The sequence below is a fragment of the Diabrotica virgifera genome, chromosome 5 (assembly GCF_917563875.1).
Source record: "Diabrotica virgifera virgifera chromosome 5, PGI_DIABVI_V3a".
Taxonomy (NCBI): domain Eukaryota; kingdom Metazoa; phylum Arthropoda; class Insecta; order Coleoptera; family Chrysomelidae; genus Diabrotica; species Diabrotica virgifera.
Window position 1 is genome coordinate 232,077,806 of NC_065447.1, and position 22,021 is coordinate 232,099,826.

At 31.9% G+C, this 22,021-nt stretch overlaps 3 protein-coding genes across 5 annotated transcripts in view; 1 reads left to right on the forward strand and 2 right to left on the reverse strand.

The window, feature by feature from the left end:
- Positions 1 to 22,021, reverse strand: part of LOC126884717 (uncharacterized) — a 222,295-nt gene that overhangs the window by 9,365 nt on the left and 190,909 nt on the right. The gene's annotated exons all lie outside the window — the stretch shown is intronic.
- LOC126884718 (guided entry of tail-anchored proteins factor 1) lies at positions 9,137 to 14,049 on the reverse strand. 2 transcript variants are annotated; one of them, XM_050650843.1, is made up of 2 exons: positions 13,895 to 14,049; positions 9,137 to 9,557 (listed from the first exon to the last, which is right to left on the reverse strand). In XM_050650843.1, exons 1-2 carry the CDS (start codon positions 13,913 to 13,915, stop codon positions 9,144 to 9,146), a joined length of 435 nt encoding a protein of 144 aa, XP_050506800.1. In that variant the 5' UTR covers positions 13,916 to 14,049; the 3' UTR covers positions 9,137 to 9,143. The 2 variants fall into 2 exon arrangements, with proteins under 2 accessions (XP_050506800.1, XP_050506799.1); XM_050650842.1 differs by lacking the exon at positions 13,895 to 14,049 and adding an exon at positions 13,653 to 13,886.
- LOC126884712 (solute carrier family 35 member E2B) overlaps positions 14,132 to 22,021 on the forward strand; it is a 55,956-nt gene continuing 48,066 nt past the window's right edge. Inside the window, exons 1-4 of one of the 2 annotated variants that reach the window (XM_050650836.1) lie at positions 14,132 to 14,532; positions 19,123 to 19,258; positions 19,788 to 19,903; positions 20,914 to 21,100. In XM_050650836.1, the coding sequence (XP_050506793.1) occupies positions 14,325 to 14,532; positions 19,123 to 19,258; positions 19,788 to 19,903; positions 20,914 to 21,100 (647 nt within the window). In that variant the 5' untranslated portion in view covers positions 14,132 to 14,324. The remainder of the gene's footprint in view (positions 14,533 to 19,122; positions 19,259 to 19,787; positions 19,904 to 20,913; positions 21,101 to 22,021) is intronic. The other variant, XM_050650835.1, reaches the window with a different exon arrangement.

Consider the following 22,021-nt stretch of genomic DNA (forward strand, 5'->3'; position numbering starts at 1 on the left):
ATTACACCTATAATTACAGTTCTGCCTCAGTTTTGTGTAACAGGTAGAGGTGAACGCAGACCAATTATTATCTCATTTAAATTTATTTTAAATTTTGATACTGAAGCTTTACAGCTTCGAGTTTCACTATATATTGGAATTATTACAAAAAATATTCTGAGTGTGCTTTAGAAACGAAAATAGAAAGGGTTCCTGAGGGACCCCACAATTTGTTGCGATTTTTGTGCTATTGTATCCCAACGTTTCATCACTTATTTGTATATTTTGCTTCTGGAAATGGCAGGCAATAACAACTGGATAAAGAAACCATTTGATTTGTCAGTAATGACCGAAGATGAAATCCAAGAACTTATAGAATCCAAGAATCGTCAGAAGATGATTATAGCAGTGATGATCCAGACATCGAGCCAGGTGAAATAGCTCCAGAAGACATGACTACAAAGTGTAACACCAAGCAGGTGAAACAACCAGCTACTTTATTCAAAACGTGAACATGTCACTGAATATCAGTGACATAGAAGGACCTGGTGCATCAACAATGACAAGGGCGGTCGAAGCTGATGAATGTGTCGAATCTTTGGAAAAGTGGGAGGCATATGGGAGGAGTCGATCTGATGGATGGATTGATTGGTCGCTACCACATTAGAGCGAAGACCCGAAGTGCAATGGTTCGAATTTTCTACCACTTAATCGATGTGACTGCAACAACCACTTATATTTTGTACAGTCGCATACATGCTGAAAAATGCAATGATTCGAGCAATACCTCAGCAGAACGTGAACAGTTGTTGCAGCTACCAGAATTGAGAGAAGAAATTGCTGCTGCTCTTGTTATATTTAGTGAAAAACGTCTACTTGGCCTTCAACATCAAGATAACAATAGAGCTCACCACAACCAACTATTTCTGGGCTCTGGTATTGGAAAAAAAGCAAAGTGAGACTAAAAGCAGCCATATCTATAAACTGAGCTGGGCTAAGCTGGAGCTTAAGATTTCTTGGTGCAATAAGGAATTAATGTATTTTACCCCATTTGGCCAATTCTCTGTCCCTCATCTTTTCTGCTCTACACAAATCTTTTTCTTCCAGCTTCACATTGATCCTTTTTTGGGAAAAAAATCCAATATTGAAATCATTGTCAAATATTATGTGAGAATATGTGTAGTAATTTGCAACAGGCTTATTTTCTGCAGACCTTTGTGAAGAATAGTTTCTATTGGGATAAACCGTAATCGTACCCCCTCCTAACTGCCAAAGTGTCATGGCCGCCGTCGGGACCTATTGTGCTGACATTTACAATGTTTACATATAGAAAAGTTTGTTTTTTTCTGCTTATAATGCCGTTTTCTAAAGATATTAGTGAACAAAATCGATTTGCTAACAATATTTAATATATTTTAAATGTGCTAAAATTGGATTCAACAGCAAAAGTCGCATAAATAACATAAATAACGAATTTGTTCACCTATTACAAATGGGGTTATGTGGTTGTAACTGTTTATTTTGGGAATAAAATGAAAATGATCAATTAAACGACTGGAAAACTGTAAGTATTACAATTAAAACATGTTTATCCTATCACAAGAGTTCACTTCATTTTAAGAAAGCTAATTATTATTATACAATAGACATTTATAAACTGCCATGTACTTTTAAGGTTACTTTTGATCTGTTTTCAAAGCTTATGATTAAATGTTACCTCTTTATTAATTAGATTTGCCAACAAAAGATGCATGATTAAGGCCAAATGCAATTCCTTTGCTAAAGTCATAAAAAAAGTACCAATACAGTTAAAAAAATTATTTTAAAAAGGTCTCTCAAAAGACATGAAAATATACAACAACTCAAAAAACTAGAGAATGTAAAGAAAGCCAGGTTATTGGAAATGGAATTCCTGTTTAATTGAAAGCCAGTAAACTATCCAAGACTTTTCAGAATCAAATGTGTCAACTTGTAAAAACGATTCTTCTGAAATTTTTAGTAAAAACCAGATTATCCTCAAGAAAAATTCTGTTGAAGTGAGACTCAAAGTCATATTTGTGAATGTGTCATCTTTGAATGAAACAATTTTTTTACCTAAACAATTAAATGTATGGATCTAATTAAAAACAATGCTGAATCAAGTACAGTTACAGAAATACAATCCTTTGAACTTCTAAATGTGATTGTTGAAAGTGTTGAAATAGCTACTGCATAGGGATTCGAAAGGGATAGACTTGTTATGAACGCACTTGATCATGTACTTCTTACTGTTTTAAAGTTGAAACAAAACTTATTTTATGCTTTTTTATCAGTCACTTTTAATTGTGTATCAACTTTACGTGGTACATCGTGCAAAAATTGCTAAAAATGCAAACATTATATTTATTTTCTGTGTTACATTGGATAGTATGATTGAATGTCTTCCTCTTTTAGATAGTGAAGTGAAGAACATCTTGAAGTTCCAATGATGTTTCAAGATGAGGTAAATTGAAATAATTGTATGTTAGAAGGACAGAGAATATGAAGAAATGTTATTGCTGCATATTTAGTGTAGTGAAATACAAACTTCAAACATTATAATATATTTTTTGATTTCAAACATTTCATATGATTATGAAAGAACATCTTTCTTTTTAAAACAATGAAGAAGTGAAGAACATAATAAAGTTCCAACGAAAATGATTCCAGATGAGGAAAATCGAAATAATGGTTGTATGTTACATGTATAGAGAATACGAAGAAATGTTATTGCTGCAAACTTAGTGTAGTGAATTAAAAACTTATTGTCAAATACAAATAAATTTATTTCATACTTTTATAATATATAGTGATATAATTTTATGTGTTCAAATAAAAATATTAATAAATAAAATACAATAAACACAAATCATGTATATCTTACAATGAATTACAAAATCAAAAATTAATTACAAAAATATCAAAATAAATCTAAAATATTAAAAAGTTACATATATTTTTTATAGTACCTACATACTTTGGTTGGTACTCTAATAATTTGGAGATCCATTAAAGTTTGTAGATGGAAATTGCAGGTATCTAAAAAATATATAAAGTAACTCAACAATCTCTTTTCAATTAGGGTTGCAGTTGATAAAGATGAATGACCCTTGCTCGGGAAATCAAATGTATCTAAAAAAAATTAAGTAACAGCTTTCTAACAAAACAATCTTAGCACTAAACGGAAACAAAGATACTGGTAAGTATTAAAACATTTTTTGAAAAATCTTTCTGAAAGTGAAAATAAAGACTACTCTCTATGGAAACAACTAAAACTGGGCATGCTTTACAAAAAAATGTATCCAGAACAAACTTCTTCTCTATAAGGCAATACTACGACAAGTCTGGATGTACAGGATTTAAATCTGGGGAACTGCCAGTAATACAAATATGCAAAAACTATTAAGATTCTAATCCGAAGTCTTTTATGATGTCCGATGTTTTTAGTACCACTACCAAATATCATGCTAAACTGAAAATTATAGGGTAAAAATCTGTCTGATCACCCAAACTTTTAAAAGCTGGATGCTTATCTGATCTAGTCCAGAGGCTGGTTTCGGTATTGCAGCTATAAAATACTTAAATAGTAAGCATGGAAATTTTTATTATGGTCCGCCTTGAGGCAAACTAGGGCACTAGAGGGTTAAGAAAAGTTACAGATCTCTACACCACTGGGAAGTAGATAGTAGTTACTAATTTGTAAAAAAGTCAGAAATATGGTAATGTAGACTAAATTAATATAAATATGTAAAGAGTTCTCACCCCTGAGTGTAGTTCCCACTGTGTCATTTTTTATATCTGTCATATTGTTATAATGATAACAGATTGCATTAAAGTTAAAATAAAAAAGAATTAAAGAAGTTCATAAAAATATTCTATTTTTGAAAAAATATTTAAGTGCTTAAATACTTTTTTAGATAAAATATACATAAAATTTATTTTTTCTACAACCGTGTTAAAAATGCAACTTTCAGCACTCTATACAAGCGTTAAAAACGCTACCTTAAGGCACTAGTGCTTTAAAAATTTTATGGCACTGCAGTTCATATTGACTGTATAGGCAATTTTGATGTAATGTCAAAAAAATATAAAAATGGAATGTCAGTTCAAGTAATAGTTATTTATGATATAAGTGTTAAAAGTACACGTTTAAGGCACGCATGTGAAAGTTTGCAGAATGAGCGATAGCGAGTTCTGCAATTCACATGAGTGCCTTAAAAATGTACTTTTTAACACGCATATCATACAATATTTTTTCTACAAACGTAATTGCAGGACAATATCTACAAAAACTTTTACTTGAACTTGACTGACATTCCATTTTTATATTTTTGTGACATTACATCAAAATTGTCTATACGGTCAATACGAATTGCAGTGCCATAAAAATTTTAAAGCACTTGTGCCTTAAAGTAGCATTTTTAATGCTCTTATGGAGTGCTAAAAATTGAATTTTTAACACGGTTGTAGAAAAAAGTTTTTGTAGATATTATTCTGTAATTACGTTTGCAGAAAAAATATTGTATGATATGTGTGTTAAAAAGTACATTTTTAAGGCACTCATGTGAATTGCAGACTTTCACATGCGTGCCTTAAATGTGTACTTTTAACACTTATATCATAAATAACTATTAAAAAACTAACAGAAAATAGTAAAAATATTTGATTGAGCATAAGTAAAAAAGTCACTCTCTCAACCAATAAACATTTGTGATTAAAATTAATATACTTAATTGATTATAATATGAATGTGTTCTTGTAGAGTTTCATATAATAATTTCCATTTGACTAAAGAGACACAAGCTGGAATACTTAGGTCAATAATACTTAGGTATGAAACACCCTAAAAAATATGAAATTTTGCATTTGATAATTCAGAGAAAGATCCAAGGTAAATGTGGTTCTGGTAGAATCTCACAATCATAGCTGAACAATCTAAGACCATAGTATGGAAAATCGACTCCATCATCATTAGTTAGAGCTGCTGTCAATAAAGCCACAATAGCGAATATGGTAGCCAATATGATATCCAACAATTGATAACAGTCATGGAACTAAAAAATGTATTATTTCAAAGTGTTTATGGGATAAAATTAGTAAGAGTGACATGATACCTAACAAAAATTTGATTCAGAAGATTTAACATAAAACTTGTAATTCTCTTATACTAAACTCACAATAAAGATGCACCAGAAATAAACAACCCAAGACATGTTGAATGATACAAATAGCACTCCCGAATCATGATTTACAATGTATAAACTTTGTAAATCATGATTTGTGAGTGCTCCTCATAACATTCATCATGTCTTGTGTTTGTTTCTTTCTAGTGCATCTTTATTGTGATTTTAGTATTATAATTATATACAGTGTGTCCACGGTTGGGGTGCCCAAGAGGAAAAACTTTTTTATTTTCAATTTTAGCGAAAAATGTCATTATTGATAAAAAGTTTTGCTTGTTCTAAAACCCCATAAAACGAAATAAAATTCAAGTTTTTTAAATCCTGCTTAATTTTGTAGCCAATTTTATGTAAATCCCTATTTTATGTAAATTTTTGCACTGAGTTTGAAATCTTAACAATAATCTAGTGTTGCCAAGCCACAATGTAGCTTAGTACCTATCAACTTCGATAAATAATTTGCGAATTGTCAATTTTTTTGACAATGTTAAGCTATCAATAAAGAATTTATCTTGTGATAAATTTCATTATTAAAATTGTTGTATTAATAATTATTTAATTAATAAATAATTGGATGATTCAAGGAGAACGACAAAGTCTGGCTTCGTAATCCAGAGAAGTGAAAGGGTTGTTCTCCCAAGTTATTATTGTTACAATTTCGAACTTAGTGCAAAAATTTATAGGGATTTACATAAAATTGGCTATAAAAATAAGCAGGATTTGAAAAACTTGAATTTTAGTTCATTTTATGGGGTTTTAGAACAAGCAAAAGTTTTTATCAAGAATGACATTTTTCGCTAAAATTGAAAATAAAAAAGTTTTTCCTCTTGGGCACCCCATCCGTAGACACACGGTATTACTATTTTTATAATAAAAAGATTATAATTTATAAAATGTGATGCTGTATATGATTTCAAATATTAATCTTTTCTATTACCATACAAAAAAAATATTGCCTTTACTCAAAAACATTTTATTTATCATAAAATTTTTAAAGATATATTTAAAAAGTTCATAAATATTAATATTAATTTATACAAAAACATTAAATATTTTAGTTTTACTGGTTTATGGCTGTAAGGTGTCTCTGAATATTTTTCACTCTTTTATAAGATGTTTCGAAAATTGAAATATCTCTGAAAGTTTTTAATATTTAAAATCAGTTTTCATAAATTTATCATCAGTTAATATTAGAGATCTTAAGTTCACAGTGGCACAAACAACTGAAAATATCTTCTGCAAGTGGAAGAAGACTAACATACATTTTACATACATTAATTGTTTTTATTTATTTGGTTGGATCTATCTATGTGTACTCAAGCTTTAGCTATCTTCATTGTAAGAATTTTAAGTTTAGCGTGATATTTGGTAGTGGTACTAAAAAAATCGGACATCATGAAAGACTTTGGATTGGAATCTTTGTAGTCTTTGCATATTATGTTACTGGCAGTTCCCCAGAATTAAATCCTGTACATCCAGACTTGTAGTAGTATTGCCTTATAGAGAAGAAGTTTGTTCTGGATACATTTTTTTGTAAAGCATACCCAGTTTTAGTTGTTCCCATAGAGAGTAGTCTTTATTTTCACTTTCAGAAAGATTTTTCAAAAAATGTTTTAATACTTACCAGTATCTTTGTTTCCGTTTAGTGCTAAGATTGTTTTGTTAGAAAGCTGTTACTTAATTTTTTTTAGATACATTTGATTTCCCGAGCAAGGGTCATTCATCTTTATCAACTGCAACCCTAATTGAAAAGAGATTGTTGAGTTACTTTATATATTTTTTAGATACCTGCAATTTCCATCTACAAACTTTAATGGATTTCCAAATTATTAGAGTACCAACCAAAGTATGTAGGTACTATAAAAATTATGGGTTACTTTTTAATATTTTAGATTTATTTTGATATTTTTGTAATTAATTTTTGATTTTGTAATTCATTGTAAGATATACATGATTTGTGTTTATTGTATTTTATTTATTAATATTTTTATTTGAACACATATAAAATTGTACCACTATATATTATAAAAGTATGAAATAAATTGATTTGTATTTGACAATAAGTTTTTAATTCACTACACTAAGTTTGCAGCAATAACATTTCTTCGTATTCTCTATACACGTAACATGCAACCATTATTTCGATTTTCCTCATCTGGAATCATTTTCGTTGGAACTTTATTATGTTCTTCACTTCTTCATTGTTTTAAAGAGGAAGATGTTCTTTCATAATCATATGAAATGTTTGAAATAAAAAAATATATTATAATGTTTGAAGTTTGTATTTCACTACACTAAGTATGCAGCAATAACATTTCTTCGTATTCTCTGTCCTTCTAACATACAACCATTATTTCGATTTATCTCATCTTGAAACATCATTGGAACTTCAAGATGTTCTTCACTTCACTATCTAAAAGAGGAAGACATTCAATCATAGTATCCAATGTAACACAGAAAATAAATATAATGTTTGCATTTTAGCAATTTTTGCACGATGTACCACGTAAAGTTGATACACAATTAAAAGTGACTGATAAGAAAGCATAAAATAAGTTTTGTTTCAACTTTATAACAGTAAGAAGTACATGATCAAGTGCGTTCATAACAAGTCTATCCCTTTCGAATCCCTATGCAGTAGCTATCTCGACACTTTTAACAATCACATTTAGAAGTTCAAAGGATTGTATTTCTACTGTACTTGATTCAGCATTGTTTTTAATTAGATCCAAACATTTATTTGTTTAGGTAAAAAATTTGTTTCATTCAAAGATGACACATTCACAAAATTATATTTATATATATGACTTTGAGTTTCACTTAAAACAGAATTTTTCTTGAGGATAATCTGGTTTTTACTGAAAATGTCAGAAGAATCGTTTTACAAGTTGACACATTTGATTCTGAAAAGTCTTGGATAGTTTACTGGCTTTCAATTAAACAGGAATTCCATTTCCAATAACCTGGCTTTCTTTACATTCTCTAGTTTTTTGAGTTGTTGTATAATTTTCATGTCTTTTGAGAGACCTTTTTAAAATAATTTTTTTAACTGTATTTGTACTTTTTTTATGACTTTAGCAAAGGAATTGCATGTGGCCTTAATCATGCATCGTTTGTTGGCAAATCTAATTAATAAAGAGGTAACATTTAATCATAAGCTTTGAAAACAGATCAAAAGTAACCTTAAAAGTACATGGCAGTTTATAAATGTCTATTGTATAATAATAATTAGCTTTCTTAAAATGAAGTGAACTCTTGTGATAGGATAAACATGTTTTAATTGTAATACTTACAGTTTTCCAGTCGTTTAATTGATCATTTTCATTTTATTCCCAAAATAAACAGTTACAACCACATAACCCCATTTGTAATAGGTAAACAAATTCGTCATTTATATGTTATTTATGCGACTTTTGCTGTTGAATCCAATTTTAGCACATTTAAAATATATTAAATATTGTTAGCAAATCGATTTTGTTCACTAATATCTTTAGAAAACGGCATTATAAGCAGAAAAAAATAAACTTTTCTATATGTAAACATTGTAAATGTCAGCACAATAGGTCCCGACGGCGGCCATGACACTTTGGCAGTTAGGAAGGGGTACGATTACGGTTTATCCCAATACATCTCAGCTATACACAAACCCTCATAAATGTTTCTTCTTCTCTTGAAGTATCTTTTCGAACATAATGGATCTCTGCAAGGGGAACTAATGCGGGCCCTAACTGAATTCAAAATTTTTGTGTAGAGTTTGCTCTGTCATTGTGACAGGTGTTTCTAATGTTTTTCCCAGAACAGCAAATTTGAGTCATCAGTGAATTTACAAGGTTTGTAATTTGGTGGTATTGATATAATTTATGATATTCCAGTCTAAGTTTAGTCCTTAGGTTCACAGATCTGGATGGGTAAAAAATTCAAATCTGTGTAATGCTGTCAAGGAATAATACATCTACAAATAAAACATCAATTCTTTAATTTTATTAATCTAGCTGTTGCTGAACTACACAAGATCCAAAAATGAAAAGACACAGCATTTGCACCATGTGGATACGATATTAAGAAACTAAATGGTGTTAAATCAATACTATTATCTAGGGTGATAATGGGTGTACCTCTATAGTAAATAGATAATGTAACTAACAAAAATCCAAGCACAACCTTCGGACCATAAGCAAAACCTAACTGAATCGTTATATTGTTTCTTTCATTTCGAGAATTGGAAAGTTCTTCTTCAACCTTGTTAATCTGCCTCTGAATTTTTGAGTATTTGGAGAAATTTTCAGTAATGCTAACACTCTCTTGACTTTTCTTCAACTCATTTATTTTAGATGTTAATTCTTTTTCTTTCGATGTAGGTTTGTTGATCCATTTCAGTATCTAAAAATACATTATTATTATTGTTATTTATTTGTCAACCAGTAATTGCCAATTTTAATACAATATTACAGTATGAGGCAAAATAAACAGTATTGAAATGCCTACGCCTCAAACTTGTATGTGTAATGCATGAAACATAGTAAGTGGTTTCTGAATGTCGTTATAACTTATGTGAATGTAATGTTAATGTTAGGTACTCCAGGATGGTTCTCAGTTTTGCAGAAAAATTTTTTATAGTGGAGTACTATTTTCGGTCATACCAAAAAGGTGGAGAAAACAGGACAGGGTAACCTGTCACATGGCCAGGGAGTTTCCTTATTTCATGTGGCATTGATTTTCTATACCTATTGCACTCACCAGACCTAACGCCACCTGATGTGTACATATGGAGTAAGCTTAATAAAGCAGACTGATCCACTATCTGCCATTCCAGAATTGCAGACTACAATTCAAGATAAGAATTATATCCATAGTTTGTTCTATGGTGGGTAATTTGCAAAGGTTTGATAATCCTGGTTTGCCTAGAAGAGACATGGAATTAATTTTCAGTTCATTAATTTTAACAGTTGTGGACTGAAACAGATTATACAGGATAGTAGTTAGATCCTTGTGCATGAGTCTGACCTGAAGAGTTGTGATGTTGACAGAACTTTCAATGTTAGAGTAATTCATTTTGTTAGCTGTGGTGATTCTTACATGAAATAAATCTTAGGTATTTATATTGAACCCTCTCAATAGCCTGAATATGAGCATTATAGTGGGGGGCCATACACATGAGCAGTAATCCCAAGTGAGGACTCACTAAACTTGTATAATAATTTAATGAAAGGGATATTAATAAAATCCTTCACACAGAGTTTGATAAAGCCCAGCATTTAACGCTTTACGTGCAGATGGCATACGTGTGAGCCACAAATGTGCAGACGGCTCGCATGTATGCCATTGGATATATGAACTTCTAAGATGAAAATTAATTTCAGTTTAGAGTATAAGTCTTACCTCATTACATCCACACACAACATGTTAAAATGCCTTCGATATTGTCTTGGCCTTCAAAAAAGGTCATCGATATCAGGGGCTTAGGGTCACACAAACATAACTACATTTTTAATATTTTCGGTATTTTTGTGAACAAACATATCAAACTTCAATGGATTTAAGATTCACATGAACGTATATAGTTCTGATTTGCACATGCATATCAATATATAACGGTCAACCCTCAATATATCTGTACACGAAAATAAAACAAAGTGTAGGTACTTGTGTGATTCTATGCCCCCGATATGTGCCCTATGAATAGGGTTACCATACGTCCGGATTTCATCCGGACAGTCCAGATTTGAAAGACATGTCCAGATTGGCGTCCGGATATATGAGAAATATCCGGATTTTTTTCTTTACCAAAAAAAAAAAATGGAAAACACTTGGCCTACCAGTGGGAAATTTCATTCTGCGCAGTACCTAGTTAAGTGTAGTATGTTAAAGCATAGCTGTAAATGTATTTTAATTTTAAACTTTCAGAGATTTTCGATGTTAGTTGCATATTGTAGAGAAACAGCTGTACTTTTAATTAAAGTGCCATGGGCCATGTGCATTTCGGATATATGTACAATGTAGATGTAGCAACACAGTAAAATTCCGATTTTATATTTTCTACAACTCCTTGGACTACCCCTGTCCGGATTGGACCTTAATAAATTATGGTAACCCTACCTATGAATGATACACTGGAATCAGCCACAACATCCAAAAGTTTATCTTGGGTTACAGATTCTAAAGGAAAACCTTTTATAGCATACATTTGGTTTGTTTTCCATGATTAAACACCATTAACCAATTTACTGCTGATCGAAGAGGATGGAACTAGACTAGGAGCCAGTTTGTTGAATGGCACCTAACTGAAGTAACAGTATCACTCGCTGGCGCGAGAATGGCACCTGACTGAAGCACTGAATTAACCACATAACGTATCGGTATACATACTGGCGTACCACATACTGGTGTGCATCGGTAGCGAATGGGTTAACTGGCACTTTTTAATATTGAGTTCCATACCATTTATTTCACACAAGTGGCTCAAACCTACTTGTGGAACTTGGTAGTCATAGACATTCATGATTTTCTCATAAAGTTTTCAAGTTTATAGTTTAGCAAGTTTATACAGTAAGTATACAGTTTCCTATTGCCCTTACACAAAACAGGTGACAAAAGTCTTGTGTCCAACTATAGACCTATTAGTATCCTAAACTCTATTCCTAAACTATTCGAATCACTTGTCTGCGATTTCCTTACACCCTCCTTGAACGGTGTTCTATTGGAACAGCAGTTTGGTTTCAGGCGCCATAAGTCAACTGAACTCAATTTGCTGACATATACTAACTTCTTACTGAACGCCTTGGACGAAGGACTACAGGTGGACGCCCTGTACACCGACTTCTCTAAGGCCTTCGACAGAGTTAATCACAATATTCTATTAGAAAAATTGCAGTGATTAGGGATACATGGTTCACTTCTGCTGTGGCTTAGGGAATATCTTCTGGACAGAAAACAAATCGTCAAGCTCTACAGCTATTTTTCCTATGAAATAGTTGTCCCTTCGGGCGTACCGCAGGGATCTCATCTTGGACCTTTGTTGTTTAATGTTTTTATTAACGATATAAAAGATTGTTTCCAATATGCGAAATTTCTTTTATTTGCTGACGATGTTAAGTTTTACTGCCACATTAGGAATCCACTCGACTGTTTAAGGCTTCAGTCCGATTTGAATCGGTTGAATGAATGGTGCAGCAACAATGACATGGTTCTCAACTCCTGCAAATGTTTTCACATTTCATTCACACGTTCGAAAAGTCCTATCTCTTTCACATACAAAATAGGTGATATAAATATCACAACAGTCACATCCATAAAAGATCTTGGAGTTACACTTGACTCTGGACTATCTTTCAATATTCATATAAGCAATATCATCTCAAAATCGCTTCAACTGTTAGGTTTTATTAAAAGATGCTCCCAAGACTTTAAGCAGTTGAGATCGTTTAAACTGTTGTACTGTGCAATGGTGAGGCCAATCGTGGAATATGCATCTTGCATCTGGTCACCCGCCTATGAGACATACAACTGTAAGATTGAAAGGATCCAGCACCTATTCCTTAGGTTCGTCGCATTCAAAACAAACCGTAGAGACTGGAATTATATGGATCTTGAACTAGAACTTAACATTGACACCTTATCAAGCAGATGGAAAAAGAAGGACATGTACATGTTGTATAATATTATAAATTCAATTCACGACTGCCCTGAGCTCCTGGAGGAAGTAGGTTTACATATTCCCTCCAGAATCACACGTTCAAGATCTACGTTTCATACTCCCATCAGCAGAACTAACTTCACTGCAAATTCTTTCATCTCGAGGGTTTCTAGACAGGCAAATGCTTGCTCCAATTGTGTGGATTTCTTTGCGGATAGTTCGCGATTTTTAAAAACGCTAAAGGATTGCACCCTCTAGTTTTATGTTCTTGAATATTTTAAACTTGTGATTATATATCTTTACCTGTTATTTTTACTTTTTGACTTGCTTTATTGTCGTAGTGTTTATTGTATCTTATTGTATTTTACGTATATTTGTAATATTTTGTTAGTTCTTCATATCTTCTGTAATGTTTTATTGCAATGAGCTTTGCTCGTAAATATATATAAATAAGTAAAACCTCGATATAACGGACCTCTATTTAGCGGACTACGGATATAACGGACAAAATATTGGTTTGAATGTAAAAAAATTAAAAACGTCCTGTTAATTAATAATATGCATACTTAACCCTGCTCATACCAGGATACACTGCATAACAACGCGGTCCAGTGGACCCAAAACGCTGTATTTTGCTTCAAAATTTCAATTCAGAATTTCAATATAAGTTTTATTACAACACAATGAGGACACATTTGTAAATCACTAAATCGTTTGAGTTATTTTAAACCTATTTTTATATAACGGACTTTCGGCTTTAACGGACACTTCGTCCCCCCAATTAGTCCATTATATCCAGGTTTTACTGTATTATACAAAAAAAATGAACTTTGTGCTCTTACCTGTTTTCCGATAATGCTTGAATGAACGCTAATAAAGCTTAAGGCGGTAGCAAACAATAAAATACCTAAGCCCATATTGCTCAACTTTTGGAATAAATAAAAGATACAAAAAATAATATTGCAAGTAATAAATAATTTGAAATGTAAATATTAACCATACTTCATACTTTTAGAATTTTTTGTTTCTTCTTTTTTGTTCGTTTCATATTTTGACATTTAGGCATTTTCACTTGTTTACTTACCAACAATTTCAAATGATTCATAGTTAATATTACCCCAAAGGATAGTTTATGGTAATCAATCTGTACTTGTTCTAGAAAATAATATTTTTCTTTTAAATACTCGTTGTAAAGTAGCTCATACCTATTTTATTTCCTAAAATTGTTATTACACTCACAACATTTGAAAATGCCTAACGATAATTTTATATAAACGTCACAAATGACACTGACAGTACTGACACTGACATTAATGACACAATGACAGTAACACGGCAGGTGAAAGTGAAATCGGTTGGAACAAGACGGAAAACCTTGTTAAAACCACATTATTCGAAATGTATACGTTTACTACATTATGTCAAGTGTATTAGTATAAAAATTCTTTAAAAAAATATCGAATGAAACATTTTCTCTGTGACTTAATACAGTAAATATAGTTTGTTATGTTAATATGGACACACATCAATTGATAAGTTCCACTACAAAAGAAGTTGAAAGCAATGGTATTAAAAAAGAAGTACCATTGGAGAAACATAAACATGGACTTACCAGTATTAGGGCTATCGTATTTTTGTTACTGTGGTATTTTTTTAGTGGCTGTTCATTATTCTTAAATAAATATATTTTAACTTATGAAAATGGAAATCCAGCAATTCTAGGTGAGCTTAAATTTTACATATTTATACAAAAATATTTTTGATTGATGCTCAGAACTTAAGAAACATTTTGAGTGTAAAGTTAAATGATAAATAAATAATGTAATTGAAAGATAAGATGCTGAAAAGTTCAATTAGCTAACAGCTAAACCATTGTTATTAACATCAACCTGTGTGTGTCAAATGCTGGACATGTCTCCCTCAACTCCTTCCATCTGTCTCTGTCTTGTGCGGCTTGTATCCATGCTTCAGCTCGTCAGTCCATCTGGTTGGTAGGCGTTCGCTGCAAGCTGCTCCCTAGTGCTTCTTGTCTTAGCCTCAGCTTGATAGTATGTTTTGTCCATTGGTTGTGTGATAATCTGGCGAGTCCTAAGTACCCATTTAAATTCAATGTTCACTACCTTTTTTGCCTTCTTCTTCTTATTCTGTTTCAGTTGTTGTTGTGACTGTACATTGTCTTTCCACCTTTTCGGTGGCCTTCCAACGGGTTTTCTGCTATATCGAGGGTTTAGTATCAAACAACAATAACTACAAAAACATAAAGTGGCAGAAAATGCGAAAAACTGTTTTGAAACGTAATATCAGCCAACAAATTTGTGATTGCGGAGGCAAAATACATTACAATAGAAATCTGTAAATTTATATACTTAGTATTATCATGGTTTCTTTGACATATTGTAAAAATTATTACAGGTTATTGATATTCTACAGAGAAAAAAATAGACTTTTTTTCTAATAATGACCTGATAACGCTTTTTGATATTACCGATATATATTTTTTGTAACCGTTAACGTCGCACCTGATAATAATAGTTTTACTACAGGGTTAGTACTGCTGGGTGAAAATGTAAAAATGTAATTTCCCTAAAATGTGGCGAAAATTTTCCTGAAATTTCCCCTTTTTTTTCAGGATATCCAGTTTGACTTTAACTTAATTTCGATGATCTTTTCAAAGTTTTCAGGATATCCAATGCAGCACTAACCCTGTATTATTATTTTTTTTATTTATTTATTTATTTATTAATGGGATAAACCCAATACATACAAAATACAATAAAGCAGAGCTTTTGTCATAATAATGAAAATATAAAATTTAGATACATGTAAAACTACAACTATAAAACACAAACATAAAAAATAAAAAAGAATATAAATTATTTGTAAATGATGAAAACAACTGAATTAACTATAACAGTTAAATCTATTTAATTTTTTAAATTCAAAATTCAAGACGCCCGAGTTCTTGTTTAATAGAGGAAACTGAAGAACCAAACAGAACTATTACATGACTAAACTTGTTTCCATACAGGGCCAATCTACTAATTGGTGCATATTGACCATAATTTGTAGCATGTCGTTGTTCCTTGAATATTTGTGGATTTCGTGTCAATCTAGCAGGTATATTAAAGTATACAAGACTTATATGGAATGTTATTAGGAATGTTAATCATCATCATCAGCCTCTCTCAATCCACTGCTGGACATAGACCTCCCCTGTTTGTCTCCAAAGTGTTCTATCTTGTGCTTGCTGTACCCAGTTTTTTGTTGTCCTTCGTAAGTCATCTTGCCATCGTGTTGGTGGTCTTCCTCTGCTACGTTTATCGGCTCTTGGTCTCCATTCAACTAGTTTACGAGTCCATCTTCCGTCCTTCACTCTGGCAACATGTCAAGCCCATGTCCATTTTAAGTTACAGCTTCTTTCAATGACGTCTGTGACTTTGGTCTTAGCTTGCAGATCTTCGTTTCTAATCCTGTCTCGCAGAGTGGCCTCTATCATTGATCGCTTCATTCTTCTCTACGCTACTCTTAGTTTTTGTGCGTTTTTCTTTGTGAGCGATAATGTTTCTGCGCCCTAGGTCATCACCAGTAGCACGCATTGGTCGAAAACTTTTTTCTTCATATTAGTTGGAATGTCACTCTTAAAAACGTTCCTAAGAGCTCCGTATGCTGCCCATCCTTGTATTACTCTTTTGGATACTTCGGTTGTTTGATTGTCCTTACCTATCTTAATTTCGTGACCTAGATCAGAAGAATGTTAATAAGTGTATTTAAATAAAAAACTTTATTTTTCTAATAACATACAAATATTAAGCTTAAGAAAAAATATCTAAATACTTATACCATCTTTAAACACCTTCATCTTCTGAAACATTTTCATTATGATCATCATCCCTTCCTTGAAGATTCTAGTAAAAGAAGTGATATTGTTCTTTAATTTTTGCTCACAGAGTTCTACTAAACCTTTTAACTTTTTATTATTAATCGTTAACGGTTTGTCATATTTTCTTCTTGGCACAAGTTTGTTAATTGAAAATGTTCGAAGTTGCCTTCTCTGTATTTTAAATTTCGTAAAGTTGTCCGATTTAAAATTATATTTGAAATAACTGGGTGCAGTGTCTTCTTTTATAATATGTATATTGTAGCCAAACTATGTTCAACCATTTGACATTTCCTTCAATGTCAGTTTTTTTTATTTTTAATCAATTGAATTTGAAGTTCTTGATATATTTCAACTACTTCGTATTTTGATTTCTTTAAAGCCATTTTATTGACTGTACATATACCATCCGGATGGATCATCAATTTCCATTTACTCGCGTTTTCGATGTGGGCATGGGCCATATCACATTCTATTTGGGAATGTCAGGGCTCTAAAAATAACTGGTCGATTTTTGAAATATTTAGTGTTTCAACAGCAAACAGAAATATTGCGGAAACAACAATTGAATTTCCATTTTGGCTCGAACAAGTTTCAGACATAAAAGCGAAGTCTTTCCTAGTAACTTCACTTTTCATTGTATTTGTAAGGCAAGAGGCTACCTCAGAAGATCCACGACCCGCTAATGCTTGGTATTCTGTCATACAAAGTTTTGTGCTCCGACTGGACATTTTTCTGTTAAACACTGACAAAATCAAAATATTAAATAATTACGACAAATATATACGTAACAGGCAATAAGAAAATAACATCTATGTTTTCTTTTAACTTCGGCAAAACTAAAAAATGTAATGAGTAATCAGATTATTGTAATCATGTTATCATGTAATGAGTAATCAGATGGTAGAATCGAACAATATCGAAAATAAACAAAAATGTATTTAGCTATCCAGTATCAAAATGACGTTTTTCAAACAGATACGAATTATAATAATAACGCTGTCTACAATTACAGCTTAAATTATTAGTGTCAATAAACGTTAACAGTCGATAACTGTTTTTGATGTATCACGAAATTCACTGTGAAATAACATTATCACCTCTTAGATGTTTTTGACATGAACATTTTTTTCACAATTGGTAGTTAACGTTTAATGTGTTTTGAAATCTGCTTCAGATAGAGATACAGGTTTTTGTTACTAAATGAAGTCGAAAACGGTGAACTCGATTATAGAGATATCTCAATTTCACAAAAAATGTAGGTAACATTGTTTGACACTAAACCCTCGATATGACTTGTTGTTTTTATAGATGTACAACTTTTTTGTATGTTAATGTTTCCTCTCCAGAATAACATGTAACTCTCCAGTACATGTAACACCAGTGGCGGATCCAGCAGGATAAAGCAACGTCAAGAGGCCAAGAGAGGGGGGGACGATTGGCTAAATTTCTATGAAAAATAAATGAATAAATGAATGTTTTTATAATCTTTATATATAACTTGGTTTGATAGGGGGGGCCGATCGCCCCCATCGCCCTCCCCTGGATCCGCCACTGTGTAACACACATTGATCTAAGATTTTCCTTTTGAGTCATATATGTAGGTCTGATTTAAATTTTATTTATTTTATTTAATCAATTAAGCCCATTCGTACCTTTCGGTGTTGGGCTAGGTCTGATTTAAATACATAGTTTAATTTACTCAACTCTGAACAGATTTGTGTGGTCCTTGCAGAGACAGCATGACAAACGAATGTAGCTGCAGTCACAATAACGAGCTAGAGTCTCTATTTGGAAAAGAAAATCTAGTCAGATATATAAATTCCAATAGATTCAGATGGGCAGGGCATGTGATACGGGGTAACGACAATTACCTTATAAACAATGTGTTCTGGGAAAGGCCAGATGGAAGAGGGTCTCTAGGGCGGTCTAGAAAAAGGTGGAAAGATGCAGTCAAAGAAGATCTAGAGAAAATGGGAGTGTGACAATGCGAATTAGTGGCACAGGACTGACAAATATGGAAGGCAATAGTAAATGCGGCTTTGAACATTTTCTGCTGGCTTATGGTATATGCTTTCTAGTAGTCTATGAATACAATGCCAATGGTTTGTTGTATTCTGCAGACTTCCCTTTCAGGTTCTTTATCACTAGTAAGTGGTCGTTAGTACTGTATCCTGATCTAAATCCAGCTTGTTCTCTAGGCTGATAGAAATCTAGCTGTTTTGTTGTAGCATGTTTCACATAGATATTTTTTGTTAGATGGGATTAAAGCACAATCAACTATAATGTGAATTATAATATGTTATTATTTTGTAAATCAAAATGTCAAATAAAATAATAAAATGTAATTCTCAGTAAAGTTAATTGTTGTTAATCCTACCTAGTAAATGTCAATAATGTAATTATTGTATTTTTTAATTACTAAATTGTTTCAGCTGCCTGTCAAATGTTAATGACTGCCACATGTGGGTTTATACAGTTATATTTTCCATGTGGGATGTATAAACCAACACAACGTTTGAGTAAACCTCCTGGATTTTATAAACATATGGTTTTAGTTGGAAGTTTTAGGTATGATTTTTTATTATTTACTTAGGTTGTTTTGTCTGTCTGTCTGTGAATAGTTATTTGTTGAATAAAATTTATTAGTCGATGTGTCAGATTAATTGGTCTAATAACGTTATTTGTCAAATAAACTACTATTTGTCGTTGGTGAAACTGGCCATCAGGGAACTGTAAGGAAGATTTATGTGGAAATAAGAATTGAAAAACACAAAACCCATTCATTTAGCATAGTACAACTACAAAATCAAAAATAGATCTCTTACAGGATCTAGAAATTGTTGATCACTCACAACCCATTTGCCTATTATGTTCTAATTTGTAGTCTCTCAAAGGAATGATCACTTTTCCTTTATATTTAATACCCAATTTAAAGAAAATAGTGGTGCCAAATTTCATCTCTAACTTTGTAATAGAAGATACCTTATGACTACCTACTATATTAATTTATCCCTCACCACATTAAAGATATGCAAAAGTTTTGATGAATTACTATTTCTAGGAAATTTTTAATTCAGCTAATATTCCATTATTTCAGGTTTTTTACGGTTGTATTAGGATTAGTGTCATTGAATTATGTAGCAGTAAGTTTCACAGAAACTATAAAAAGTTCAGCACCATTATTTACAGTGCTGATTTCAAGATGTTTGTTAGGTAAGTAAAAGTCTTATATACACTGCGCATGTTCATTTTTGTAAACTTAAGATTAGTCCAGATGTTAAACATACACTTACTGGAGGGCAAAATTAACCAGACACCCATATTTTTCCTAAAAACGGGTGTTTAATAATGTTTAAGATTTAAGATGGTCTTAAATGACTACTAATAAACCAAATGTAAAAGTAAAATGTATTACAAATTAAGATTTTAACAATGAAAAAGGAGAATTAAAACAATTTGAAAAATTGCAAAGAAACTAAAATTCTTCCTGAGGCAGCAAATTCTTCCTGAGGGATTTGCTCCTATTTGTCATGAACTGCTTGTTCCAAGTCATTAATGATTTAAAACTCAACACGGTTATGTCGAATGTGCCATGCATTACCATGAATATCCCTTGCATGCTCTATTAGAATGTACCACAAGAACCCCAAGTAGTCCAGACTTATCCGATATAAGTCTGGATTCCTTAGAGGCCATGGCATTAAAGGAATCCCAATGTCATCCATGTATCCCATGTTATTCTTACAATATGCAGATGAGCATTATCTTGCAACAGACTTTCATCAGACATCAGTTTTCTCCAACAAATGGGGCAAATGGCACTACATGATTTTCTAAACATTGTTCAATACACCTTTCAGTGTTTAAATAGCTCCCTAGAGTTCTAACAAGTTCTGTATGAGCCTCTAGGGACAATGGTACCTATATCTGTATTATAAAATTTAAATTATCCAAAATAATTAAAAGTGAATTTATTCCATAATTTTAATTTTGCCTCTCTCACTGTATATTGAACCCTCTGCCATATTTTAATTGGTGTATCATCGATTTTTATATTCAAATATATATTAAGGATAATGAGGGCGTAATAATCAGAAAAATGCGTTTTCATTAGAATTAATAATGAAAAAAGTATTAATACCAACTAGAATATGAAATTTTAACTTTCGATTTGTATTGTAAGATAGTTTGAAGAACTTTTATATTTCATATTAAATTTTTAGGGGAACAAACTGGACTGTATGTTAACTTAAGTCTCATTCCTGTGATGTCAGGATTAGCTTTATGTTCTGTAAATGAAGTCAGTTTTGAATTGACTGGATTCATGGCCGCCATGGCCACCAACGTCACCGAATGTGTACAGAATGTTTATTCAAAAATGCTCATATCTGGAGATAAATTTAAATATACGTGAGTATTAAACGATTTTACATATTTTTTGATAATGGACGTATTTAATGCAATTAAAACGAACATTCTATGTGCAGTTTACATTTTTAAGTTGGCTGAATGGATGAATTTTTTAAAATAAATTTTGAATTATCTAGACCGTAAATACCGTAAATATAATTCTGACGGTGTTTCTGTATTAATTGAAGAGTTTATTTTAAGAACCAAATAAGTTTTAATTTACGTTTTTAACAATTGAGCGAAATAAAGCCCAAGCATGTTTATTACGGTCTGAAGCTAATGAGCAATTAGAGGTATATGAATTAAAAATATAAATTCAGTATTATTAGTGTTGTTCAAACATAGTCGTATAATAGTTGTTATTTATCAGTCTGCACGTTTTAGTCGACAAAGAAAATCATAAAACACATGTGCCAACTATTTCTACCGAAAAAACTTATTCTATAGTAAAAGCCAGAGTTATAATGCAGTGTTAGTCTTACGGCGCGCATGGATGCCGCTCATGCATCACTGTGGTAGGTGCGTGTTTACAACTTATAGGCAATTGTTGTGTGCGCATACATTCCAGTGCTATGATTCTTAAATCCGGTCCTAATGCACCGCTCGGGGCAAAACGGCAATGTGGTCGGTCGTTCTCCGGTAAGAAATACATTACCCTATGCTACCTGCACTGCATTCTAACTGTGGCTTCTACTGTGTATTCGCTGATGGATACGCTTTTTGTATCCATTGCTTAATCTCCTTTCTTTTGGAGGAGTATGATACCAGTTTTTTTTGACGGACAATTATGAAACGACTCACAAAGTGCCCAAAAACGTGTCAAAATATCTCGAGAAACACTCAAACGTTTCGAGTTTTTAATATGTGGAATCGAATATAATTTAGTGGACTTTTCCTGGGTACTAGTCTACTACATCATTT

Bases quoted from the DNA above. Each gene is read 5' to 3' on its own strand.
- LOC126884718 (XM_050650842.1), bottom strand. From the start codon at position 13,727: ATGGGCTTAGGTATTTTATTGTTTGCTACCGCCTTAAGCTTTATTAGC. The intron at 9,558-13,652 runs GTAAGAGCACAA...ATGTATTTTTAG, and splicing joins CAAGCATTATCGGAAAACAG to ATACTGAAATGGATCAACAA.